Source organism: Jaculus jaculus, chromosome 6, assembly GCF_020740685.1.
Source record: "Jaculus jaculus isolate mJacJac1 chromosome 6, mJacJac1.mat.Y.cur, whole genome shotgun sequence".
NCBI lineage: Eukaryota > Metazoa > Chordata > Mammalia > Rodentia > Dipodidae > Jaculus > Jaculus jaculus.
In genome coordinates this window covers 38,175,258-38,203,130 of record NC_059107.1, presented here as the reverse complement: position 1 = coordinate 38,203,130, position 27,873 = coordinate 38,175,258, and the positions used below count along the sequence as shown (strand labels likewise).

At 51.6% G+C, this 27,873-nt stretch overlaps 1 protein-coding gene across 1 annotated transcript in view; it reads left to right on the top strand.

Annotated features, from left to right (window-relative positions):
* Chchd6 (coiled-coil-helix-coiled-coil-helix domain containing 6) overlaps positions 1–27,524 on the top strand; it is a 225,602-nt gene extending 198,078 nt beyond the window's left edge. The window contains exons 7-8 of the mRNA XM_045152834.1: positions 24,807–24,942; positions 27,327–27,524. Of these exons, the coding sequence (XP_045008769.1) occupies positions 24,807–24,942; positions 27,327–27,332 (142 nt within the window). The 3' untranslated portion in view covers positions 27,333–27,524. The remainder of the gene's footprint in view (positions 1–24,806; positions 24,943–27,326) is intronic.
* The last annotated feature ends 349 nt before the right edge of the window (positions 27,525–27,873 follow it).

Here is a 27,873-nt window from a genome sequence, read left to right as displayed (position 1 = left end):
CAGATAAAGTGGCATTCTCAACATTCTTTAATCCAGATAACATTCAACTCTGTCTGAATTCAAGAGATGTTAGTGTCTGGCTTCCCTATTCTGATAACCCTTAGATAACCTTTTAAACAGTAGTGGTTTAAAGATGGTCCTCCTGAGAAGTTAACAAATTAAAACTAAACCAGGGAGCATCATGATATAGGGTTGTTATGCCAAGTGCTCTTGTAGAGCAGAGGCCATTGTCCATGCAGGGCAGATGTGGAAACCAAGGCAGGTTAGCTGACTGATTGGACTCAGTATTCTGATCTGGAAACTGGGACAAGAATGGTGCCTTCCTTTGTGGGTCCTTACAGAGACCTGCTGTGGTAACGGTAACACTGCATAGTAACACCGTGGGAGGACACAGGGTGGGCTCGAAGGCAGGACTCCATCAGTGTGTCTCTCCTTAACCCTGCTGAGATGCTTGCTTCTCCAGGAATACACAGGGCAAGGACTAAGCTGCTTACTGGCGACTGGCTGCCTCAGCACTACCTATGTGAAGAGAGAGAGAGACACAGACAGACAGACACAGAGAGAGAGAGAGAGAGAGTGTGTATGTATGTGTTTCTAAGCTTTAGGACCATTGGAAGGACTTCACTTCCATGTCACTGCAGTGATGCTTTTTACATTGTTGGGAAAGGAAGATATGTAAGAAGGGAATTGATCAGCCAAGCATGGTGTTTGTGTGTGTAGGAGAGGTTGGCTGCTCACCTGTTCCAGCCCTGCCCTCCCACAGCTGGGAAGTGCTAGTGGATAGTCATTCAAGACAAAATCTACTCATCACCACCACTCCCAACCCCTGGTCAGATGAATTTGTCGATGGGACTTCAGTCTAAGATGGTGCTTGGCTCCTGGATTCAGAACAGATATTGGGTTGTGGGTCCTGGGTCCATACATCCCTGGGCAGGACATGCTTACCTCAAGCAGGTCTCTGTGTAAAAGCTTCTTTGCAATGCCTCTGACCACCACAATATGACATGCCTGCTTTGTGCCCACAGAATGTGGGGGCCAGACACTTCCACTGTGCCTTCCTGTAGTTTTGCACTCGTGTTTGGTAATCACATTTTGCTAGGCTGCAAGCCATGTGTAGGAGCTCATCTTCGTAGCCCCAAGCACTGTGGGTCTCTTGGTCACAGAGGCTCCTGTAGGAGTGGCATTTGCCATGGCAATGTGAGGGAAGCTTTCCTGGAGCAGAGGTGGTGAGGTGTTAAGCTCTGACCACGCTGTGGGTGGGGTGAACTGAGCTTCTCGGGCAGCCCACAGAGGTAGAGCAGGTGGCTTTGTAGTCAGGCGCCAATGTGAGTGGGGCCCTCCAGGGAATGTTCCAGGTGAGGTGTCAGGAATGCAGGACTATGGTGGCGAAGGCGTTCATTGCAGAGCACACAGAGATGAGGCTGGTTCTGGATGGTGAGGCCATTGGCACACACAAGAAGACTCATCCTACAAGCTGTAGCAAGTTGTAAAAAAGCTTTCAAGCTGGGAGTTGATAGTATCAGGTTTGTGCTTTAAGCAGATAACTGGCAGCCTTTGGAAGAAGGACTCAGCAACATTGTTAAGAGCAGACAAGGACTCTCAGTATTGCCTGCTGGGATGACTCACCCATCCTGCAGCTACTGGCTAGGCACCTCCTGTACACAGGGTCCCAAGGACAGCTGTGGACAGGACACAAGCCTGCTCATGGGGTGGGCCATGAGACAGATGAATGGTGAGCTGTGAGATAAGATAAGAGGACAATACAAAGTGATAGGAAGAAAACAAGTAGGACTGCCTCAAAGAGGACATAGCAACCCAGAGTCAGGGATGGGGGCTAACATCTAGATAGGACTGAGGAATCAGGAGCAAAACAGTTGCTCCCATCCAGGGAGTGAGACTCTGGCCTCTAAGCTATGGCTGGGCAAGGAGGGCTCAGTCCACACTAGGTGGCTAGGAAGCACGAGCACCTGACCATGCTCTATTTTTCCTCTGTTCTCTCTAATGTTGCCGGCCACCAGCACTGAGTGGAAGGGGAGAGAGCCAGTCTGAGGACCGTGGTATTGGAAACAAAAATGTTAGATACGAAGGGCCTGGAGTCCATGCAGCCATTGTGCCCATGTAGCTGATACCCACTGGGGTGGGCTTGACAGTGCTGGCCACAGGCTTACAAGAAGGAGCGGCCAGCCTCAGCCATGGGCTTTTTTGGTGTTCAGAGATCCATGACTTAAAAACCAGGCTTAGAGACGACAGTTTGTTAATCCCCTCCCCTCGACAAAGACGGAAATGGCATTTCATTCCCAGCTCTATTAATGGGCTCACTTTGGGAATAAAGCCAGCATCCCCAAAGGCAGAGGCTGGGTGCGTCGTCTTTGTGCCACTTTTGTTTTCTTTTGAGTGTTACATTTAGATTAGCTTCTGGGGATTAAATGTTATTACAGTCGAATCTTTTTTTTTTCTTCATTTTTAATCAGTTGAGAGGTGACTGCTTAGCATTGTTGTCGTTAGATTTATTTTCCCAAGTCCTTTTGCCTCCTCATTCTTAATCTTCAGAGAAAGCTTTGCTAACGCTTCACCTCTCCCTGTTTTGGGAGAGCAGCCCTCCAGGCAGGAAGGGTCTTTATGTCCAACCTAGCCATGCCATCGCAGCCCAGTGGGTGCCACATACAGTGGATACTTGCTTGTCCTCTGGGCAAAGGCAGTCCTGGCAGCCCTAGCAAATGGGTAGGAAAGTATCACACAGTAAAACAGTGCCACAGCAAAGGATCCCCTCAGCTCTGGATGCCATCCGTAGTGCTGCTTGTCTAAGGCCAGCTATAGGAGCTCTAGGCCAGCCAGCTTCCTCAAGGGCCCAAGAGTAGTGAACCCCGTGTCTCTAGACCTGGTATCAGCATCCTCGAGGGCCCAGGAGCAGTGAGCCCTGTGTCTCTAGACCTGGCATCAGCCTCCTCAGGGTCCGGAAGCAGTGAGCCCCATGTCTCTAGACCTGGCTCTTGAGAGGTCATTGTAGATGTCACAGAAAGATGGACCCTATCAGATAGAAATTTAGGGAACTTGTATGCCCCCTGCGTCCTTTTCCTTCAGTGCCCTCCAGGTAGGCACACACCTGACAGGGCTCCTCTCTCCATCGCTGCCAGAATGCAACGTGGGCACTGCCTCCATGATCCAGAGGCCAGGCTGTGTCAGCAGTACACACCCACCAGGTTGCAGCCCTAAATTTATTGCCCACTGATACTTCAGCTGACTCTCTGGCTATCCCAGAATCTTCCTGTACATTTGTCTCCATGCAAAGCTACAAAGTTTGGACTTGGGTCTGTTTACCTTCTTCCCACGAGCTGCACTCTGGGTAGATACAGTCCATCTGGGGGACTGCTGTTTTGCCCATGAAGGTTCTGTCGTCCCACATTCAAGAATGTGCCTTCCCACTTCAGCTAAGTCACCAATGATAGTGACCTCTGCCTTGCAGGCCAGTGTTCAGGCTTGGCCAGGAGCTTGCTACTGTTCTTCTCTGCAGGCTGGATCACGAAGAATGCAGGTAGAGGCTGGGGCTGTTGCCCTGCTCACATGCCCTGCTCTCCTAGCCAGGATCCCTGAAGAGAGAAGAGAGGGTGGGGGATGTGTTTTCAATAGACTCACCCATCCCTCCTGGCTGTCTCCCCCTTTCTAAGCACTCCCAAACCAGCCTTTGGAACATCTGTGTTCTGCGCTCTGCCTGTGTGTGATGGAATGTCCCCTTCCAGAGACCGTGTCATTATGTTGGCTCCTCTCCTGAATGCTGTGCTTCTGCTTTGACAAGCTGTGGAGAGGGGGTGGTGTGGTGGCTCAGACTGGGCACACTCCACATTCTTGAGCACAGTTCAGTGCATGGGGGCACTGGCAGCCATGGGAAGAAGTGTGGTCTTCTGATCAGCCTCCTGCCTACGAAGACCTTCTGTGCTTTCTGTGGTGCTTGTTCCATTTCCTGGGAGGAAGCCAGATACGCCGAAGCACAGGCGCTCTGAGGCAGAGCAGGAAGCAGAATCAAATCCTGGTGGCACCTCTCACAGTGGCCCCCTGCAGCCTGAGGTGTCTCAGCAGTTGACCATCACTAGCTCACAGGGCTACTGTGAGGGCTGAGCCCATCCCCTCCTTCCCTCCTCACCTGTGCAGTAAAGGCTCCATCACTTTTGGAAGCTGGATGAGAGGTTGTATCTATCTCCAACCCAGTGTTGCTCGAGCCTACACAAGTACACATCCGCCCTCCTGTTCCTGTCCCCAGAGCCTGCAGCCTGGTCTAGGGAGAAGGACTCCTTGCTCCTCTGGCTGCTGCTTGGGAAGTCCCAGCTGCCTGTCATCAGGAAGCCTGGGGGGTGGGATGTGTTCTGTTCACTGGGACAGCTTTGGTGCAGCAGTGACAAAGGGCAATATGAGGACTTGCCTCTCACTGCCCCTCCCGGGCATGCCCTCCACAGCATTCTTCCCCTGTCCTTCCCATGAGCATTGGGGTCATCACGAAGTCACCCTTAGGCTTCCTAGTGGTCAGCAAGTACTCTGTGGCTTAAGCTGTCTTCCTGGGGTTCTGCACATGGAAGTGGGATTTTAGATAAACCTTCCACTTCCCTCTTGGCCTGAACACACACATGTGCTGATGAAGTCCTCCTAATCCTGTCAGGCCAACCCCAGCCTCGTGAGCCAGTTTCTGGTCACAGCACTCATGTGCCCTGACTCTGTAGCCCTCATGACCAAGTTGGGGCTTGGGAACTAGTGAACTGTGACCTTGGACGCTTCTGCCCTGCTTCATATCATTTCGCACAGTCATGCCCAGTCCTTCCCCTTTTGAGTTTATATCCACCTCTGAGCTTCTGGGGCGGAGGGGGGGAAGGAATGTGTGTAAGTGTGTGTGTGCTTGCTTGCACATGCACCACAGGTTAACGTGTGTCTTCTTCAATTGCTTTCTACCTTATGTATTGGGACAGGGTCTGCTACTTGAATTCACAGCTTGCCCCTGCAGCTAGTCTAGCTCGCCAGCTTGCCTTGGGAATCCCATGCCTCCACCTCCTGAGTCCTGGGATCACAGGCAGGATGCCACAGCATTTACCAGGGTGCTGGTGATCTGAACTCTGGTCTTGACATGTGAAATAGTAAGCAATTTATCTACCAAGTCATCTCCCCATTTGGTGTTCTCTTCTAAGCTCATCACCAGATGAAACGGAATCCAAGTCAATTAGTGCTCCCACCAAAACACCAGCCCACAGCCATGGTTACCTATACTTGAAAAGAAGGTCTGGATCAGACCACCCACAAAAGGGTAAGGCTCAGTCCTTGTTGCATGGAACACGTAGACCTGCTTAGAGTAAAAGAGAAAACCTCCCTCCCCATTTTTCATGATGGAGAAGTAGGCTCTGCTGAGCTCCTATGCCACTGGAAGAGCTATAGGCGATGTGGAGCAGGATACAGGGTTCTGCTTTCCTTGTCCAGACCCAGGCATGTAGGTTGTACCCTGTAGCTTCCCAAAGGCAAGAGTTACTAGAGGGGGCGTCTGTGTAAGAAGTCAGGCTCTGGCAAGGTGTGGCTTGGGGGAGAGAGCCCTTTGGGGTCTTTGCTGCACCCTGTTGCTGGGGGTCTCTGTCAGTGGCCTTCCCAACATGTTATGCTTCAAGGCTTCCTGGGCCATGGAGGCCCATGGATGAGTCCTGTGAATCGCATGGAATACAGTGTCCAGAGCCTGGCCAGAGCAGCGCCTCGGGATCTGCATGGCCATCCAGCGCCCAAGAGATTGCTGTGCCCCGTAGTCCAGACCAGTTGCCAAGTGAGGGTGTTCCAGCCAACAAATTAATCACTTCCCCAGAAAGTCCCCCAGGGAGAGCCACTAAATCTAGTCTGGCTTCTAAATTGCCTGAGGTTGGGGGTAGGGAGACTAGTGTAGATTGAAGGGACCTGCTCCTTTCTCCTACCATGAGCAGCCAGCTCTACTTCTGGGCCAGTGCACTGAGAATGTGGGCCTGGGCCTTTCTAGGAGGCAATGCTATCCTTCTGCCCGTGTCCACAGTGGCATGGGCCCTCACACTGGCACACCTTCCTGCTGCCTGCAGGGTGCACACATACCCAGTCACAAAAAGCCAGAGCAACCTGCTACAGGGCACATACTGGAGGGGTGGGCATAGGCAGGCTGTGGACACTGCCTAGGCAGGCAGAGGCGTGGCAGCTGCCCCTCCGTGTGCTGGCTTAGCAGTACTATGGTTCTGATTCTTCTTCTCCTTGGGGCCCAGACCCTCCCTATGGCCAAGGAGTCATCTCTTACTCCCAGAAGCCTCTCTGACCCTGGGGGACTTCCACCAAGCTGTACATGAAAGGAGAGAATCCCAAGAAGTCAGGGTTTCAGATCCTCATCTGCTCCATGACATAGCTGGGCCACAGGGTCTCCAAGGCCTGGGGAAGGTTAACCTGCCTGCCTCCCCTCTTTGGCCCCAAGCACTTACTGCACAGGCCACCCACTTCTGGATGATCCAATGGACTCTTGAAGGGATGGCTATGCCCAGCCCCCATGTCCTGTCATTTTTAGGAGCCAAGGGGGCTCTCCACAGCTTTTAAGTGGATAATTAAATTGGATCCTGGTGGTGAAAACAGTGAAGAAGAGTTAACTTTGCACAATCCCATTTATTTACTTGTAAGTAGGCAGAGTGAGAGTGTGTGAATGGGTGTGCCAAGGCCTTCTGCCACTGTAAAGGAACTCCAGACACATGTGACACTTTGTGCAGCTGGATTTACATGGGTACTAGGGATTTGAACCTAGGCCATTGGCCTTTCCAGGCAACCACCTTTAACCACAGAGCCATCACTCCAACTTACGTTTTTATGTCTTTGGTAAGGATGAATACAGGCATCTTTCACTGTTTCCATTTAATTAACACAAAGGCCAAGTAAGACTGTGTTGCAGTCAGGTTTGCATTGCTGGTAGAAATCACCCAACCAAGAGCAGCTTCTGGGAAAAAACGGTTTATTTTGGCTTACAGGCTTGAGAGGAAGCTTCACAATGGCAAGGGAAAATGATGGCATGAGCAGAGGGTGGACATCAACCCCTAGCTAACTTAAGATGGACAATAGCAACAGGAGAGTGTGCCAAACACTGGAAGGGGAAACTGGCTATAACACCCATAAGCCCGCCCCCAACAGTACACTGCCTCCAGGAGGCATTAATTCCCAAATCTCCATCAGCTGGGAACCTAGCATTCAGAACACCTAAGTTTATGGAGATGTCTGAATCAAACGACCACAGAGTGTAACAGTGTTAGAACACCCCTTCTCGCGTGCCCCATATACACACACTCACACCCACATACATGCACACAGCCCAGCACCAGCTTGCCGTCGTTTCCTCGTGGACTCCTGGAGCGATTGCCCTGTCTGTCTGTGACATAGTGGTGACTGCCTCTTGTGGCTCTGGGTCTGAGGGAAGTTGGATGGTCGTCACAGAGCTCGGACCAGGAAGAAGGAACCCCCCCCACCACCACCCCCAGGAAATAGGAAGCTCCGCAGCAGACTCACTTTCGCATTGTCAGGACTTTGAATTCCATGGGATAGATGAATCGCCTTCCCGACTTTGCTGTGATGGCGCTTGTCAGGAATGCCCGGGAGTTTTACTTAACCTAACAAGTGATTGCCCTTCCCATTAGCTCTGCAAACAGGCCCCTAATTAGTGAATTGGTGAATGACAGTTGCCTCTGGGGTCATTAGTCCTGACAGTGCTGGCGGTGTTCCGGGCACTGTCACTGTCATAAAGCATGTTGTCAGGCTTCACTAGAAATCGAGCTGGGGAACACTGTACTGTCGCCCACTCTTTTCATCTCTTATGTTATCTCCTTGGTTAGATAAAGTAACTCCTACCTCAAACAAGAATAATTTCTAATTGTGGATTAGAAACATGGATTTTTGGAATAAAGACCAAAGAAGTGGTCACACCGATTCCAAATAAGAAGACTGTTTTAGGAAGTATAGTTCCATGATTTGGGAATCACTTTGCATAGAGCAAGTGGCTTGCCACAAAGTCTCGTACTTCCCAGGCAAGCACAGATCAAGTGCTTCTGCTCTGGCAGCACAGGGTGCTCAGTTCGTACCCTGCACGTGCCTCACCCTGAGCCTGGGTTTACAAAGAGCAGGAAGCTGAGCAGCATAGCCACATGACTGGGATGTGGCACCCCTCCTCGGGGTTTCTGCTCTTTGAAAGCCTCCTGCTCACCACATGAGTTGACCTCAGGCCCAGCATGGTCTGTGTCTGACAGCTTACCACATGAATGACCTTGTACTCGGGACAATCCTAGGGTGTGAAAATCCACCCTCAGTCTGAGGCCCTGACTTTTGGGGTCGTGGTTATCTTCACTAGTAGTGCAGGACTACAGTGGAGGTCCCAGGCTGGCATTCCAGAGGCCAAAATGGCATGGCGGGGTGGGGTGGGGCAGGGTGGGGGTGGGGCATAGCAGAGCTCTACAGAGACCAGGTGCAGGCTGGTGGGAACACCTGTGACAGAGAGGTGCTTTGCATTCAGGTTCTCTTCTGTATGGATTCCTGTTAGACCAGCTCACAGCCATGGGCTGCTTGGTCTAAATGCTTCTCTAAGCAAAGGCCAGAAGCCTGTTGGAAGACACAAAAGGAGGTTGGAGAGAGGGCTCAGTGGTTAAAGGTGCTTGCTTGAAGACACAAAGGGAAAACAAGGTGTTGATATTGCAAAGTTCACAGTGAGTCACGGATGTAAAATGTATGACACTTTCTATATAATAACAGTGAGTAATGAAACTGCATTTACTTGTTCAAAAGTAGAGTAGCAGAAATGCACATGGAAAAATTTAGGAAAATCCTGCAAAGGTTATTATACCCCAGAACAAATCCTAATCTGGCTCCCATGGAGCAGTTTGGGAGCTAGAAGGCCAGCACATGTGAACACAAGAAGAGCATCTTTGAAATTCAGTGCAGCTATGAAGTTCAGAAGCCATCAATGTTAAGTAGACCATACACCCAAGTGGCTAGCTGCAAGGCACTATGACTTCCACCTACCATAAAGCCAGCCACTGGTTTTCTTGGCTGGAGTAAACAGGACAGAAGCTAGAACTGGATGCAACCTCCCATTGGATCTGAAAAATGGAGCTTCTAAGGACCAAACAAGCAGCCTGCACTCGCTCCTAGGCTCGTCCTTCTGCCCCTCCTAAAGAAAGGCCCAGTCACTACACAGGTCATCTATGAGTCCGCACTCCTTGTCCCCAGCTCCCAGAGCACACTGGTGGTGGTGTGTGCTCTGCATACTCAGGCTGGCAACAATGAGCACGTACTGTTGAATATTGGGGCCAAACAGCCATAAAACGTGGAAGGTGGAAGGGATGTGAAGGGATGTCATAGTGTAGGGTCTTTAGTCACTACTGGGGACTTGGGACTGCAGTAATCCATGGTGCCCAGTCAAAGAGCCCACAGCTGGAATTCTGTGACGTCCTCTCGGCCACATGATGGAACAGGGGCTTTCCAGAGTAGATACGGAAGCCAAGCTATAAATTATCTTGCTGTGAAGACATCAGAGGTAGGACATGACTTCAGGATCCCAAGAAATGGCTCTTAACTGGTCACTGTACTCTCCTGACTTATAAGAGGGCCATTGCCACCAGGGAAACTGGCAAGGGGCCTTTTGGCCTGAGAGTAAGGGAGGGGGTGGGAAGATGGAAGCAATGTGGTCACATCCTACAAACCACCACTGTCCAGGTACCAGCCTGAGATCTAGGACCAGAACCACTGTGACTCAGGCAAGATCATTGTCCCTGCCCTTCACTTCCCAGGGGGTAAAATGGGGTGTTCAGATGACATGAGAGATAGCAAGCAGAGGGCCTGGCACAAGGGGAGGGGCACATGGAGCCAGTCTTACTTATAACCACCATCGAACTATCGACTCTTATAATGCAGTGTCCACTTCACACTCTTCAAATTGCACTACGTGCCACCAGCCACATTAAAAGACCAATGCCAACAAGGCATTCTTGTGCCCTTCCTTCTGGGGCCATACCAGTGAGTCCCACAGTCCACATAAGAATAGGCCCCTCCCCCAGGACTAACCAGGGCAGACGCCACTGGTCCCTACCCAGAGATCTCTCTGGAAGCTATGTGCATCACCAGTGTAGCTGAAGAGGTCTCTGCTGGCGGGTCGCTCGGCTGCCCCACGTGGCCCACAGCTCCCTTCACCTGGCACGTTGTTCCTTTAGCCCGAGCAGCTAGCTCCCTCTGCAGCGTGCTTCTCTCTGCAGTCTTCCTGAGGACAAATTAGGGAGGGCAGTTGTGTTCACCACACCCTTCCAGTGCTCCTGGCAAGCTAGGAAGACTTGAATATATCACCCTATTTATCGTCCCTATTTTATAGGCAATAAGCTGGGGAGTCGGCGAAGCGAAAGCACTTGCCAAGGTCATGGAGGCAAAGAGCCGGAGCCGAGGTTTCTGTCCAAGTCAGCCTGCCTCCATCAGTTTGTGGGGGAGGTGTGGCAAGGGAACACGGCTGGCACAGGACCCAGGGTGGAATGTTGAGTGCCAGCAGCTTGGGCAGGATTTTGCCTTGGGAGGCCCGCAAGAGCGCGTGAGCTTTGAAATGGTCGAATCGGATGTGTGGTTCAGAAAGATAACTCTAGAGCTGTGTATTGTCTGTTTCCCATCCCATCTTTATGCTCCTGATTGTTTTTAAACTCAAGTGCAGGAAATTACATTTTTCTCTCCCTGATTTCATGCATATTCCAGCCTGTCATTCCAGCCAGCCACTTTCAGTTTGTGTAATTGCCTGTGTGTGCGCCTGCATGTGTACCCATGTATGCTCACGTGTATGGGTAGTGGGGGTCATAAAGTGACAGGAGAGAAGATGCTTCCTGCCATGCAGCCACTGGCCTGTGACAACTGTGACTTTTGACTACCAAGAAATCAGGAATTGCATTTTTCATAATACCTGGACAGTGATGGAAAATGATGAGGTGCCAAAACAGCATGACAGCCTTTTCACAGGATTTGCACCCTGGATTTGCACCTTGCCCGCTGGCTCTGTCCCACTAAGTGATGTGGGTATTCAACTTGGAATTTCAGAAACAAGTGCTACCTTTGCCTCTTCGATTAAACAAGTATTTATTGAACTCCTGCAGTGGGTGAGTGCTCTTGCTCAGTGTTCCATCTTATATGTGTTCTTCTAGAACCAGCAGAAAACAAAATATGTGCATGTAAAACACTGGACTCTTAAAATCCAGGCTTTGGTGTCTATCCATAGTCTGGTTTGCAATAAAAAAAATATGTTCATGAGTGTACATGTATCTTCGTATCTGTATATGCAAAGATAGATTGTGCCTTTCAAGTTTTCCAAAGTGAGCATCAATGTGGTCTTCTCGTTATAAAAATGACATTGAAGTTGGGCGTGGTGGCACACGCCTTGAATCCCAGCACTCAGGAGGCAGAGGTAGGAGGACTGCTGTGAGTTTGAGGCCACCCTGAGACTCCATAGTGAATTCCAGGTCAGCCTGGGCTAGAGTGAGACCCTACCTTGAAAAACCAAATAAATAAATAAAAATAACATTGAATAAAATATAAAAGTGAATATTGAATTATATGTGTAATGTATAACAAAGCTACAAGAAAACATAAGGAAAGTCTTTAATAACCCTAAACCCCCTGCTTATGATTTGGAGACATCATTCATTTCAACAGGTCCCTCTGCAGTGCACAGGGTGTCTGCTGTCTTCCCTCACCTACATGTCATAGACACAGCTTAGTGTCAAATGTAGAGTTATGCCTTCATGTTAATCGCCTCATTCTCCCATGTTAGCAATCCTCCATCGAGGCTTCTCAAGTGATTTCCAGTCCCTAATTCAGTGAGTGCTGAAAAGAACCGCCTCATCTGAGTGTGCTTCCTTGTTTAAATTCATCTCAAAGAAGTTGCTGGGTTGACATATATACCAAATGAACTATATGTATGTATATTTATAGACATATTTTACCCACTGGCCCTCCAGGAAAGAAAAGTGCCAATTTCCACTTTACACAGTGATACTAAAGGATGTACATTTTCCCAAGACTTCCCAAGCATGACATGATTGTAATGGTATTTAGGGGCAAAAAATCTTCACCAGTATCCAAGGAAGAAGATACTTGGCTTTTAATACTCTGCATTTCTTCAGGTGCCAAGTGAAATAAAAAACCTCTTCTTACGTTGCTGGCTTTTTGATCGGTCTTTGCATGGGTTGCTTTCTTGCAGCCTGTGCCATCATGGTGTGGTGGTATTATTATCCAGTTACCCATTTGGTCAGGACAGCTGTCCTAGTTAACTTGGTATTTAATCTTCACTCTTTGGAGGTTGTCTGGAGTTGGGGGTCAATTGTGTTTTGTTCCTTTCTCTGATTGTGGTTTGTGTTTTGTTACAAAGGCCATCCCTCCCCAATGCTATAATTCCACACACCCAAACTTTCAACTGGAGCTTGGAAGGTTTTATTTCATGCTCTTGGCAAGCACTTTATCCATTGAGCCATCACCCAGCCCCTTTATTTCATGCTCTTAAACTGTTCCTCCAAATAGCCCACTAGGTTCTCCTTGGGAGTGAGGCGTGACGTACAGATCCATTTGTATTTTCCCAAATAAGACATACTTCATCCCACTGGTTCTGATCTAAAAGTCCTGTCTCTCCCCCTACCCCACCACCCACCAATCATAGGCTGAGTTCCTACTCAGAAACTCAGATCCATTTCTAGACTACTCCTCAGGACCAATCCTGCATGCTGTAGATTCTTTTAAAGTGCATTGTGAAGCTGCAGTCATTTAAAATATTAAGTATCTGGCAGAACAAGTTCATCTACCTTGATTGTCTTTGCCAGTGTGTTTTTTTGAGATGACTTTAGAATCACATTGTCAAACTTCTCCAGCCCCACTCACTCTCAACCGGAAAAAAGAAAAAGAAAATCTTGTTGGGTCTTTTTTGGAATGCAGGCTTCCTCCTGACTACACTCAGTCCTATCAAATCACCATCTCTATTGTTTGATTGCTTATTTGGGGATGTTCCAGCCCAAAGCATGGTTGTGACGTCCGCACAAAGACCTCCAGAACTCCTGCATCCCTTGACCAAGGCTCCCTAGTTCTTCACCTGCTGTGGGCTCTGCAGAGGAAGAAGCATCGTCTGGTCTGACCTGCCAGCCCAGCATTCCTAAGTACAGCTGCCCTTAGTGCACCTCTCAAGGCATCCTCCATGGCTACCATGACCCCTTCAGGTTAAGAAATAACCAACTTTGGACAGTCAGTCCATATACCATGTTTTACTTGCTGTCTCACTTGCTTCTTTGGTCCAGGCCCTGTCCAGGAACTCATTCAGACTTAGTTGCCATGCGTCCTCAGCTCCTTCATATGATACCCTGGGAATGTGTATAGGAATCATGGTTACAGAATTGCCACTGAGCCCAGAGTCTGGCGGGCTCCAATCTGCAGAGGACAGAGAGGGAGCAGTGCATTAATAAGAGTCTCAGCAGACAGCCTGGGGATAAATTGGAGGAGACGCCCAGGTGGCATGACAAAGGATGCATCCTAGCCAGGCTGGATGTGTAGAAAAAGGCCTTTGGAGGTACCACATGCTTTCTGCAGTCTGGGGTGTGGAATGCTAGAGTACTGATTGCCAGGAGGATCCCAAAGTTGAGAGTTCAAGGTGTGAGAGGATCAGGAGGCAGGTTTGGGTCTCACTGAACAGTGAGGCTGCAGGAGATCTGAGTGGGGGAAAAGCATCAGCCAGGGCTTGAGGGCACTGGCAGGGAAAACCTGGCTTTAGCTCACCATTAAGGAGTTGTGTCTCAGTGTCACCAAGTGGGCCTCATTCGTAGCAAGACAAATCCTTTCTTGCTTTCAGTGGCAGACTGAAGGGGCCAGTGCCCAGCACCCATATACCTGGACTTCGAGCTGTGGCCCAGTCCAGCCAGCCACTGATTCTGCAGTTGGCTATGGGTGGCATGGTGAAGGCCCAGATAGGCGATTCTACTGTGTGCAATTAGCCCAGCCCCTGTAGGGAAGCTCCTGGGCCCTCATCAGTAGGCAGTGAGAGGTACACATTGCTAGGAAGGGCTCCCAGGTTTACATGTCCCATACTGAAGGCCAGAGAACATGACAGGGGCCTGAGCCTTCGGAGGCTCCTTCCTCACAGATACAGCAGGGTAAGAAGAAGTCACCCAGGACAGAGGGAGGGAGAGACTGCAAGGCGCAGGAGCCCAGTGGGGTCAGGAGAAGGTAGGAGAGCAGGGCATAGTGTGGCTCAGGCAGAAGCTGTCTGGCAGGAGACTGCTTGTGTGGCCAAGGCTAGGCAGCCCGGGTTACTGACCCCAGACAGCACTTGCAAACACGGGCTCATTGGTAGGAAGCTGTAAGGAGCTAGAGCCCCAGTGACTATTAATTATTGATGCCCTGCCCACCTCAGTGTATTTACGGAATATCTCCTTCCTGCTCTGTATTCTGTGCAGACCTGCAGAAACAAAGGTAATAAATTGTGGCTCCTGCCTTCCAGGCATGCTTGTCTAATGAGGAGGCAGCTCCCACATGGCCCCTGGTACTCAGGCAGGTGGTGTACAGTGTCTGGGGCTCTCACTGGTCAGCAGCCCACAGAGGGCTACAAAGTACAAGTGACTGCTTCCACCAGTGGGAGGGGACAGGAGAGGCAAAAGGCTGGCACAGGCCACAGGCTCACACAGGACCAGAGTGCACACGTGGTACCTGTGATATAGCTGTAAGGAGCCACCACCAGAAGCTTTGTAACAATCATCTGTGGTCTGTGTAGTACCTTGAAGGGAGGCAGAAAGAATGTTGCACAGAGGGAAGCATGGGAGTCACAGGACAGATTTGGGAAAGCACAGAGCATGTTGAACGAATGGTCCATGGTGCTTTCTCTCAATTCGGATTTATTGAGCACTTGCTACACACAGCATTGGCAGGGACTACAAGTAAGGGGCAGCAGAAGAGATGCAGACTAGAGGAGAAACAGAACTGTGGCTCATACAAGCTCCACATGCTGGGCATAGTGGTGAGGTGTGGCTCACAATAGGCCCTCCATGGTATCTATACATCTCTTCCTAGCACAAAAGCACCCCAGAAAGGTGTTCTTGCAGAAGAGAGGATGGGCTTGGAGTAGGCTTGAGCATGAATGCAGGTGGGTTTGCCAGGCTACTGGATGACCAACAGCCTGGAGGCAGAGGGAGCACACTGTACGCAGGTCCAGAGGCAGTTCGCTGTGGCCTGGGGCTGGCAGGGGCCCCACTCAGGAGGCTTGCCTTGCCATCTAGTAATTCTTCAGCCATGCTGGTAGGCGGGGTTGGGTGGACAGGACACGGGAACTTGAGGAATCCAAGGGAGTCTTGAGGAAGATGGGGCCTGAATTCAAAGAGTTGTAATAGAGATGGGAGAAGAGGCTCCTACTAAGTTTTTGAGCCAAACCCCATACAATTTGACCTCTTCTTAATTGGCCTCTGGAACACTCCTCCTGTTAGTCCCCTTACCTAGGGCAATTCAGGGTCAAGTCCTGTCAGAGCTGGTACTTTCCCTCCACTGCACCAATCACAGCTCATCACCCATGTCTACATGTGTGACCGCTTGAGAGCTTGGTGGGGTTTCTGTGCCACTCTGCTTCCACTAGTGACCTATATTGGCAGACCTGGCCCACCTCTCCTAGGTGCTGAGGGCGCTCACTGTGGTGCTGTACTGCTTGGCTGGCACCAGGCCCCAATCACTGTCCTCAGGCGGGTGTGCACCTGATGGAGAGCTGGGCAGAGGGCCCATCACACAGACCAGGAACTGAGAGGAGATAGCTCCGGGGGGCTGGAGTGAAGCAGGCTGGCGCTGGAGATGGCGGTGGGGACAGAGGTGGGGAAGTTTAGATACCCTGCCTGTGCATTTAATATTGATGGAAGTGAGTCTGTGGATTCCAGGCATGAAGGGTTTAATGTGGGACTGACTACAGGGCTTCCAGGACCACTGAGAGAGGTACAAGACAGTCATGGAGCCTTCACTGTCAGGAACCCAACCTGGAAGTGCTCCAGCCCCAGTCATGGAAGCTGGTGGCTCAAGATCATATGGGGAACCTGCTGTGGTATCCAAAAATCTTTGTGAAGCTCCACCAGTGTCCGCCTCTGTGAGCCTAGTGGGTGGTTCCCAGGAGCCCCTAGAATTGCCAGAGGTCAGCTTCAGAATGTGGGGTCACCTGCCTCAGCAGATTAGGGCTTCCGCTGCCTCCATCACATCCAGTGTCATGTAGCAGCTGGCAGGTGCTGGGAGCTGCTGGATGGGCTGGCTCTGGTGTTGGGGCAGGCATGGTGCTATCTGTGTACGTCATGGTGGCCCTTGTTGGATGGTACTCCTTCAGATGGAGAGAACAGCTGGGCCAGCTCAGTCTCGGGCTGTCTTGCCAGGCAGCTGAAGATTTCCGCCCTCCCATCACTCTTGCCTGCGCTCCGCTCCCTGGGCTCTGGTTGCAGGGTCCTTGGTGAACTCAGGAGCCCTTCTCAGGTGCTGCTGTGTGTGCATGTCAGCCCCAGCCTGCAGAACACTGCCTCCACCCGAGACACTGGAGCCCCCCCTTACCATGTTCCCATGCCCCCCACCTCCCCTAGCACCTGGTTCCTTCTGCAGCAGAAAAACCTACATGCAGCACTGCAGCCTCGTCAGCTGCTGCGGGGCCTTAGCCACGCACAGTGCAGCAGCCACTGCGAGCTGCTCCATTGGCGTGGGATACCAGAGCCACCACAAGTGACCTTTGTTGGCAGACCTGTCCCACCCCTGCCTGGGGTGGGACCCACAGAACCCTGTGCTGTGTGTAGCCCCAGGCTGCAGCATGGAGGTGCCTGAATGGAGTCTGCCCCTCACCCATAGCACTTAGCAAATGCTTATAGTTTCTCAGCTTTGTGGCAGAAGCCTGGGTGACAGGGAGAGCTGGACAGGACTCAGAGACTGTGATGAGAACCTTGGTCACAAGGAAGTGCCATGGAGATTGGTCTGGGCAGTGCTCGAAAAACAGATCAGGATGGTTTCAGTCACTCAGAGTGGTTGGTGGCCTTGCTTTTGAGAGAGCACCTCAGGTTAGAGGCAGCAGAGCTAGGCAGGAAGGCAGGCCAGTGTGAGGGGTGATAAACCTGACTGGAGGTGACAGATTTACCAGGTAGGAGATGATCAGGACTCAGGAGGAAAGGTAATGAATTGGTGCTGTGGAATGCTGGATACTGAGACCTGGTAATAGCACCCTTTGGGGGAAGTCCAGGGCTGGGGGTCCAAGCCAGGGGATTGTGTCTTTAACCCTACAGAGCCTAGCCATAGAGACACTTGTGGGGCATTGGTCCCAGTGTAGTCATCTTTAACTGCAGAAGAGTCCCACAACTCTGCTGCTTTGCTCCTTGCCATCTGAGACACCCCAAAAGTGCCAGAGATGGAACCCTGTGCACATGTAGTGAGGGGGCCTTTGAGGGAAAGTGCATACTTTCATTGTTTCTAACAAAGGAACAAAGAAAGGAGTGGTACTCCCCATCAGAGAAAGAAAGAAAAGAGGAGAGGAGAGGAGAGGAGAGGAGAGGAGAGGAGAGGAGAGGAGAGGAGAGGAGAGGAGAGGTGAGGAGAGGAGAGGAGAAGAGAGGAGAGGAGAGGAGAGGAAGAACTGACAGGCAGCAGCAGGCCCTTGTGTGTTGCTCACCCTCCTGGGGTGGGGGTTCCCCTTCCCTCCCCTGCCTTCTTTATCCTTCTCATTCCCCTGCCTCTCCCCAGACCGTGGCTCTCTGAGGCATGGGGCAGCTGGAGGCTGACAGCGATCCCAAGTGGCAGGTTGATCGATGGCAGATCGCCGAGTCCCACTTACCTAGGATGAGTGGCACAACGTCGATAGCAGCCGGTTAACTCAGTCCCTGGTAACCAGCCTGTCTCAGGGCGCTTGCACCCGGCTGTGGGTTGGAGCAGAGGCCTCTTCCAAGCAGCTGGACCTGGTCTGACGGAGATGAATGTCTTGTGTGCGTGGATTCTCCTGCTGCCTATAATGGAAAGCCTGCCCTGAGGTCCCCCACTGATGCTTCCCTGAAATTAAATATCAGGAGGACAGATAATAGGCCGATTCCACACCAGGCCAATATTATCAGATTGATGTCAGCAGTGATAATAGGAGAAGGATAAGTTGATGAGATTCCATTTATTAAATAAAGTGAAGAGAGACGCGGAGGATTTGGGCCTCCCATGTGAGCCTGTCTGAACAGGGTGCTTCCCGCATGCATGAGAGGCAACTAAAGGGGAGGAGGCAGCATTGGCGGTGGCTCAGGGCACCCCTCCCACCTGTCACTGTGAGGCTGCCGAGCTGATGGCAGCAGAGGAAGGTGCTGTCCCCACCAACCAGGGAGGTGCTGATCCATATCCTGTGCTGTCTTGCATCCTATCAATCCTGACCTTGAGGTGGTTATTGGCCTCTTCCTTTGCTCTCCCACCAAGAATCCTTGCCTGTGAAGCCCTCCTACTTGGAATTGGCAAGTTTCAGCTGCTGTAGAAGAGCCCTGCATCCCATGTGGTCGTAGCCTGTCTCTAGTGTCTGTGAGGATTTTGTGGAGTGGAGAGGGTGCAGTGTGGAGACACGGGCTATGCAACCAGTACACCAGGCTCTTCCTACTGCTGTGTGATCTTGGGAATGCCACTTAAGCTCTCTGGGATTCATCCATATCTACAGAGTAGCTCACATGGCTAGTGTGGATATTATCAGGGACACAGCAGTCCCTGGCAGGGGCTGGTTCTCTGAATGACCTGGACGGACCTACCCATGTGCACTCCCAGGTGAGTCTGGCTTTTCCAGACAGGTTCCTCATCCCCTCAGCTCATCCCCTTCTCTGTTGGGGAGCCAAGGCTGGCACTTGGCAGACCTGTGCATGATTTTCAGCCCTTCTCTAAGCACAGATGATGCCTTACGGGTCAGGAGTCAGAAACACTGCTGAGCCTGGCACCTATCCTGGTATGTGTACAGTAGGTGCTCAGGAGCCCAGCTGCAGGTTCAGGGGCCTATTGAAAACTAGGCCATGGTGCAATAGTATACCTCGTACCCCACTGCTTCTGTGCTGTATCTAAGGTCAGGTCAGGGCTACGCTGCCTCCCTACGAGACTTCAAATAGCAAGTGTAAGGGGGTTGTTGCAGTCAGTTTCACATTGCTGGTAGAAATCACCCAACCAAGAGCAGCTTGTGGGGGGAAAAGGTTTATTTTGGCTTACAGGCTCGAGGGGAAGCTCCATGATGGCAGGGAAAATGATGGCATGAGAGAAGGTGGAAATCACCCCCTGGCCAACATCAGGTGGACAATAGCAACAGAAGAGTGTGCCAAGCACTGGCAAGGGGAAACTGACTATAATACCCATAAGGCCACCCCCAACAATACACTCCCTCCGGAGGTGTTAATTCCCAAATCTCCATCAGCTGGGAACCTAGGTTCAGAAGACCTAAGTTTATGGAGGACATCTGAATCAAACCACCACCTTCTGCTTCTGGCCCACATAAACTGATAACCATCCATGGCGTAAAATGCAATGCATTCAGTCCGACTTTAAAAGTCCCCATATATATATATTTTTAAATCCCAATGATGTTCATACATCCCCATAGTCCTAGGTCTCTTAACTGAGCCATAGTACAAAAAAAAAAAAAAATCCCCCCAAACCCATAATGGCACAGAATAAGCATTCATAATCAAAAGATGGCACTGGGCATAGCAAAGAAATACTCAAGCAATACATGATTTAAACAGGGCAAACACCAAACTCTGTAGCTCCGAGTCCAACAACTGTAGCCAACGACAAGTCTACAAGTCCGATAATTCCAACCAGCAACAAGTCTCTGGAGTTTCAATTCCTTCCCTTCAGCTAGGCTACTCACAGTGCTGGAAAACTTCATCCGTGGCCGGCAGCTCTCCTTAGCAGCCATCTGGTAGTCCCGGCACTCCACTGGGTCTCCACTGCAATTCATGGTTCATCCTCATGGCCCCATCGGCTCTCCATGCAGGCATCCAGCAAACCTGCTTTGCACTGCCCATGGCCATTTCCAAAACACAAGGCCGTCCTGCATTTCTTATACTCTACAACACCAGGTAGGGTGCCAACTTGTTAATCTAGGGAGGGGGAAATAAAGCAGACTTTGAAGAACAGGACACTTCTTGAGCACTCAGACCCCTTCAAGAGCCTACATTCTTCCTGTTGCCCCAACTCAGGTCAGCTGGCCCAATTTCAAAGGTTGTAATCTCTCAATTTGCTTTGTGTCCAAAGTTTATGGGGTACACCTGAATCAAACCACCACAGGGGGCCTGACCCTTCCCACAGATAGAGGAAATCGAGGCTCTGGCCTGTACTCATGCTTCTGCTGGGACTGGTGGGAGCAGCCCCAGCACTGCGTCCCTTGGCCGCCGCCTCTTGTGCCTTTCTGTCTCTTCTTCAAGTGATAGTGCAGACTGCACTCCTGTCCATTTTTGCCCTCCGCTGCCTATCTTCACTAACTGTACTTGTAGCCATGCTGTGTCATAAGGTCGCGTTCCAGAGCCCAAGAAGGACGTGGACCTTAAATCTGACTCCTTAAGCCCCTGACTTCTCTGTCAGGGTCTCTCCTTCCCCAGGCTGGTATCAGATGGCAGACATGCCTTCCAAGCTGACCTAAGCCAAGGCAGTGTGCCCAGGTATGTCCTGCAGAATGGCTGAAAGTGGATGAGGTCATGCCCTCAAGTGAATGAGGTCAGTCCCTTCTGGGGATGGCCCGGGGTTTCTGGGGACCCAGCTTTTCATCCTCACCTCAGCCTTTACCTTTGCCGAGTCTATACCAGAACTGTGTTCCCCAGGCCAGCAGAGCTGCTTCTGAAGTGGTGGGAGCCAGGTGGCAGCAAGAGGGACACTAGCCCCCCCCCCCAATGCTAGGACAGAGACTACTTCCTCACATCTTCCTGTTCCAGCTCTGCCGTGTCGTGCTGCGTGCCTTTGCCTTCCTGCAACATGCCCCACTCAGGCTCGGCCTCAGCTGCCATCTAGCCATGAGGTTGCCCATGAGAAGAGCCTATGACACATCCTGTACAAGCTGGTGACTTTTCCCACATCTCAGGTGGGGGTCATGAAGGCCTCGGTGTGGCCTCCAGGCAGCCTGCACACCAGTTTGGGTGCCCTTAATGCCACTGAAACTGGGATCTCTCCACACAGAGGCATCCTTCCTCACATCAGGAATGTCTGTGCCAGGTGCTGGACCCAGGTTTCACTTCTGGAAAGTTCACAGCAGCACACTGCAGCCATTGATAAGACTGTATTTACACATTGGAGTCATTGTTCACTAAGGGTAACAGTGTCATCCTGGATAGGGCTGGGGCCATCCTGGGTGGAGCCGCTGTGACCTGGTTAGCCCTACCTTGCTGCAGAGAGGTAGCTTCAGGAGCCGTGACCGCCCCCCCCCCAATCTGGTCCCACTGAGAGCCTGAGCACAATGGGTGAAACTTCTTCCTGTTGACATTTGCCTGCCTGTGTGGTAGCACTGTGCCTGAATCCCCCAAGGAGAGTTCCTGCCATCCCAGTGGTGCAGGGAATAGATTTCCCATGGCCCAGTTTCCAGACTAGGAGCCCACTAGGTGCTTTAGGAAGGCTTTCCCTTGAAACTCACAGGACACTTGAAGCCAGGGTGGAAATACCAATAAGGGGACATGGCCCCACTGCCCCTGAGGAAAAGGAGAGGTGACCAAAAGGCTCCCTGCTGCTTGCAGTCCTGCAAGAGCTGTCAGCAGTCCGTTATCCTGGGGAGGGCAGCACTCGGAGCTGCAGCTCTGGTGCCAGGCACCTCCATGAAGCCAGTAAGCCTCGAGCCACTTCTTTGAACCTGTTGCCCTCACCTGGTGTCTGCTCCAGGTCACGTGAGGGGCTGGAGCCTCCAGATTGGAGAGAGGTAGTGTGTGAGGGCCAGAAGACCTAGCACACGGCAGCAGTGCGGGCAGTAGAGAGCTCAGTGGGACCAGAAAGCAGAGCCAGGAGGAGGCAGTGGGACAGGGTACAAGGCAGGACTTCAGGGTGCTCCTAAGAGACCCGAGAGCAGTGGTACTGAAGCAGTGCTCATGGAGTACTTGGTGAGACAGGGTGCACTCCCCTCCGAGGCCGCATGGCTCCAGAAGGCCCATGATGCCCAAAGTGCCAAAATACAAAAACAGCCACTCCACAGTGCTCCAGATGCTCCACATGGCAGTTAGAAGCTGACAAGGGGAGTCTCCACATGCTGGGGAGGAAGGGCTGCATCCAATGGGGGCCCTATGGACGTCCTTTAGACTTGCTCCTGTAGTGTGGGTGTGTGACCTGAGCTCGCTAGGAGGACCGTTCACCATCGCGTTCTCACCCTCTGGCCCACTGGCTTGGGTGTGGCAGCCCAGCTAGCCATACCTTCTCTGTTTTGCATACGTCCATCTGATTGTCTCGCTCCCTTGCTAGTGAGTGTATTTGGGGTGGGCCTACGACCCTGTTCTGACCAATAAGGAGAGGAGAGCCCTGGGAGAGAGGTGCTGGAGCAGGAGTGGGCCTGACTAAATGAGGCAGCGAAGATCTTTGCTCTTTTCTGCTCCTGGGTCCTGCTGCAGAGAAGACAGCAGCCTGAGACTGGTGCTATAGGAAGGAGAGTCCCAGGTGGCATCACAGGGCTAAAGGCAATGTTGGAAACGCTGTCCAGACCCCAGGGGTGGGCTTCAGACACAGGGCCTTTTTCCTTAGCTGCTGAGTTTTCTGCTGCTTGCTGTTCCTAACTGATGCCTTAGGTTTGGTGGAGGAATCACGTAATAATAATGGCACTGTCCTTCAGTATCTGCTACCCAGCTAGATGCTCTAAACACTCAGCACAGAGGTGCTGTCCTGAGCTGAGCACCCGCGATAGTGATCCTGCTTATTGCAAAGAAACCTGAGAAATGGCTCCTGCATTCTACGACTCCCATGATGCTCTCAGCCAAGTGGTGCTAAATTCTTAAAGACTGTGTCAGATGTCACTGCTGTGATGATCCCAGGTGCGTCTGGCTGAAAACCCATCAGACAGTGCTACCACAGCAACGTCAATAAATGTACCCCCCCCCACATACACACACACATACTGGCTGTGTGACCCTGTTTTTGTACTTCAGTTTCCTTGTGTGCAAGGAGGAGATAGATAATAAACAGCAAGGCAGCATGGAGCCAGCCAAGAGAAGAGTGATGAGTGGAGTGCAGCAGCGGAGTGCCTACCCTATGTGCTGTGCGTGGGTGGATGTGAGTGTGTAAGAGGAATGTGGCGAATCATGTAAGACTGAGTGGGGAAGTGGGCATGGAAGAGCATATGAGTAAATGTGGGAGAGTGTGTGGGAGTGTGAGAGTGAGTGTGAACATAGAGGTGTGGAAGTGAGGAAGGATGAGGGCTGTGTAGAGTGTATGGAAGGATGGGAGTGTGAACATAGAGGTGTGGAAGTGAGGAAGGATGAGGGCTGTGTAGAGTGTGGAAGGATGGGAGTGAGTGTGAACATAGAGGTGTGGAAGTGAGGAAGGATGAGGGCTGTGTAGAGTGTGGAAGGATGGGAGTGAGTGTGAACATAGAGGTGTGGAAGTGAGGAAGGATGAGGGCTGTGTAGAGTGTATGGAAGGATGGGAGTGTGAACATAGAGGTGTGGAAGTGAGGAAGGATGAGGGCTGTGTAGAGTGTGGAAGGATGGGAGTGAGTGTGAACATAGAGGTGTGGAAGTGAGGAAGGATGAGGGCTGTGTAGTGTGGAAGGATGGGAGTGAGTGTGAACATAGAGGTGTGGAAGTGAGGAAGGATGAGGGCTGTGTAGAGTGTGGAAGGATGGGAGTGAGTGTGAACATAGAGGTGTGGAAGTGAAATGGCGGTATGGGAGTGATTGAGTGAATGTAGATGGTAGAGAAGTGGGAAAATATGTGGACTTTGTAAGAATGTATGAGTGTGCAAGGAGTGGATGTGAGGATGAGTACGTGAACATGCATGGGAACGCAGGGTGAATGAGGGTGGGGAACGTGTATGGGCGTGGCAGTACATGAGGACAGGCGTGCACAGTGAAGGCGTGCATGAGTCTAGGAGGGAGTGCGGCGGTGAGCGTGCGTGATGAGTGAGGGTGGTGAGCAGATTGGAAAGGAGGTGGGAAGGAGACACAAAGATCAAAGTGTCTCTGTATCCAGGAGGGCACCTGCTCTAACATAGTATGTATCTTACTTGTTTTTTCATTTGTTTTGTTTTGTAAAAGGTCAGCACATGCATTTGTTGTGAATTCTAAAATTATTCTGAAAAGGAAGAAAGAAAAGATAGTAAAGTATTCAGCATTACCATAGTCATTGCTAAGAAATGTGAAGCAGGATGTTAACTTTTGGGGGAACATTTTTATAGGGTTTTGGGTTTCATGCATGTTCACTGTAAAGTCAGAACAAGGATTTTGTTCCCAAATAGTGTACCTAGTCTCACAACTCTGGACTTAAGTCAACCACGGCACAGAAGTGCTCTTTGCCAGTGGCTGACCTGGCCAGCTGGGAAGGCCATCATAGTAGTGGGCCTCCAACTGGGTTTCTTGCCACTGGGCCCGTCTCACATTCTAGAGGCACTCAAATGGAGCTCAGGGCAGCAACCAGCCTGGCATACAGCCCTGGACTCGCAACCTTGTCCCCTCGGCATCTGCTGCTAACTGGTACTGGACCCCTGTGTCTTCCTTTCCCTGCTGGAGTAGGCTAAAAAGCACAGGTGGACATCAGGGATTTGGCGTAGTGTTTGCAGGTGGCAATGAGCAGGTATGATCCATTGCCCTTCCCTGTTCACCATCTGTTCTTGTTGTTCCCCAGACCCCGCAGGGTGGAGCCCGTGTGCTCGGACCTGCAGGCCCAGATCCTCCGCTGCTACCGGGATCACGTGCGTGAGGTGCTGCTATGTTCAGACTTGGTCAAGGCCTACCAGCACTGTGTGAGTGCTGCCCGCAAGGTAAGGCCCACTCGCCTCAGTGTGCCTTCATAGGGCAGTCCACCCCGGGGTCCTTACATTTAAATCTGATTTCATCAGCTACTTCCTGGTTCAAAACCCTGTCCAGAGCCAGGCGTGGTGGCACGCGCCTTTAATCCCAGCGCTTGGGAGGCAGAGGTAGGAGGATTGCAGTTTGAGGATACCCTGATACTACATAGTGAATTCCATGTCAGCCTGTGCTAGAATGAGACCCTGCCTCTGGGGGAGGGGGGGAGGGGAGAAGGGGGGGTCCCTGTCTAGTTACTCCCAGGAGTAGCCTGGATGTGGTCTCTGTGCCACCTTGTCCAGCTAGTCTGGTGAAGTCTGTCTACCTTCCCCAGGTCAGTGCTAAGCACACCTATTCCAGATCTGTCAGCATGGGACTAAGGGGTGAAGAGGGAAGCTCAGGACACGGGATGGGAGCCATGGCAAGGGTGAGGACAGCCCTATGGAAGGGGAAAGGAGGGACCTGCCAGTGAGCAGACCCAGAACCCATCAATGCCAGCAGGCTATGCTATCATGGACACCTGAGATGAGTCACTAGAGCCATGCCCTCTTCCCTGACCCTCCTAGCAGCTCCTGCCCTTTCTTCCCACCATCACTGGCTGCCCTTCTCTTTTCTACATAATTTCGTCTTGCTGCCCTGGCCTAACAGTGTTCTCTGATGCTGTAAGACTTCTCCAGTTTGTGCCTGGTCCTTCTTCCACCCTAGTAATCATCTCCCATCCAGAGGTTCACCATTCAGTCCAAGGGCCTGCACTGGGACTTGGCAGAGGGTTCATGTGTTTGTTGAAATGTCTTGAAAGAGCCATGAGCTATGGCTGTTGTGATACTTGTGATGAAAAAGGCTGAGGCTTTTGAACAGGCTCAGGGGAGAGTGCCTGTCTCACACATGTTGGAAGGGCCTCTCCCACTCAACCAATAAGGTCTGCAGCCCTGGCCTTGTGAGGGTTTCCTCAGCCCCAGCTGTTCTCCACCCATGCTACCTGCCAGGGCTAACTTCCCTGCCCTGACCTGGGCTGCAGTCCCCCTGTCCCTTAGCAGCCAGAGCACAGTCCAGTGGCCACTGCACACAGGGTAGGCAGGCATGAAGCTATGAAGTAGTGATCCCCTGGGCAGGAAACAGGCTTCTCTTTCATGAACATGTGCTTACGTTCTGGGTGAATGGAAAGGCAAGGGCTGGGCACTAGGCATGGGCTTCACATTGACCAGGGACTTGGTCTCCTGTTCTTTATCAGTGTGAAGTCTTCCTGGAATCCTGTCCTCATATCTTTCCCCATGAGCCTAACCCTCCCCGAGGGATGAACTCCCTAGCTGTGCCCCCAGCCCTGGGCTCTGTCCTTCCTCCCTCTCTCCACCCTGTACCATGGCCGCCTTTAAGCCTCTTTGCCCCTCAGAGTTACTCTCCTGTGTATCCTCACAGAACTGAGGCAAAAATGTAAAAGTCATGGTAATGACCACAGTAGGCTCCAGTGTACCTCTGTCCTTCTACCACTCCCGAGAGAGACCCAGGGACACTGCCAGGCCCAGCCCCTCCTTGCTAGACCCATCCCTAATGCTGTTAGAGAGTGAAGGTGAGATGAGTACATGGTTACAACAGTGGTCAGCTGGGCCTCAGAGCCATATCTGGAGCATGGACAGTGTGGGCCCTGTCATCCAGGCTCACATGTGGTCCTCAGTGCCTGAGAGAGACCAACTGTGAAGAAACTTATCTCCCTATGCCAGCTCCACCGTGAAGAACATCTAGCAGAGCTGGAGACGGGAGTGAAGGCTACACAAGGAAGATTTAAGCTGCCAAGTGTCAGAGGCATTCCTAGGACAGTTCAGACATCTATGGGGCATGCCTCAGACCCAGAGCCATGCACCAGCACATGCACGTAAAGGGGATCTTAGACAAGGACTGAATTCCACACAGATACCTGATTGTGCCAATGCTTATACACTGGTGCACTCTCCCAGTGTCTCCTTAGAAAATCCCTGGTTGTTAAATTGGTGTTGGGAGGGACGGAGCCCTTAGTGGGGTGGTGAAGTGTAGTGTGGCTGGCCTTGACTCATCGTGAGGGTTAGACACGTCACATGGGGCTGACAGGAAGCTAGGATCTGGCTTCTGGACCAGCTCTGGGTGTGGAAGAGTGGTATAGTCTGGCATCATTACAGAGTGTGTTCAGTGAGGGCCTGTGTCCTGTTGGGCACTGCAAAGAGACTCAGTCGCAGGTCTTAGGCTAGCTGACTAACTGGCAAGCCATCAAGCTCCAAGGAGCAGTCATTGTCTAGGTAGTCCTCGAGACCCACGTGGCACAGACTGAGGCCTCCTGCAGCTCATGCCAAGGCCATTGGCAGGTGCCTAAACTTTCTTCTCTCTGCAGGGCTGAAGAGCAGCATCCATCCTGAAACCTTGAGGAAGGGGCCAGTCATGACCACAGCCCCAGGCAATGGCCACTGTGTCCTTCTCATCTCCTGCTGGGCACCACATATCCTTTTGAGCGTGGGGCTGCCATGTGCTGAGGAAAAAGTATGTCTTACTGTTGGAAAACAAATAAAGCAGATCTCTTTGTTTGCAGTCATTCACTTGCCAGCACCCAGTCACTGCTGTTGACTGTGTCCAGCCTTCTGTGGGTCATTGGAGACACAGTCTCAGAGAACAGGCTGCTGTCCTTGGGGAGTACCCAGCCTGTCTGGAAGACAGACTGAAAACCCTTAACTACATACATGGCAGCCATGCAGCAGGTCGGAGATGGACCAAAGGGAAAATTCTTCCGCAGGCAGGGTTAGCCAGCTTCCAGAAGGAGCTGTCTGCCCTCAGATAGGAAAGCTATGGATGGTATAGGACAAGCTAGTGACTGGGAGGATTGTGGGTCAGGTAATGAGGGGCAGTGTGGTCTGCCGCTGGGGGAGGGCCACAGGCATAGGAGG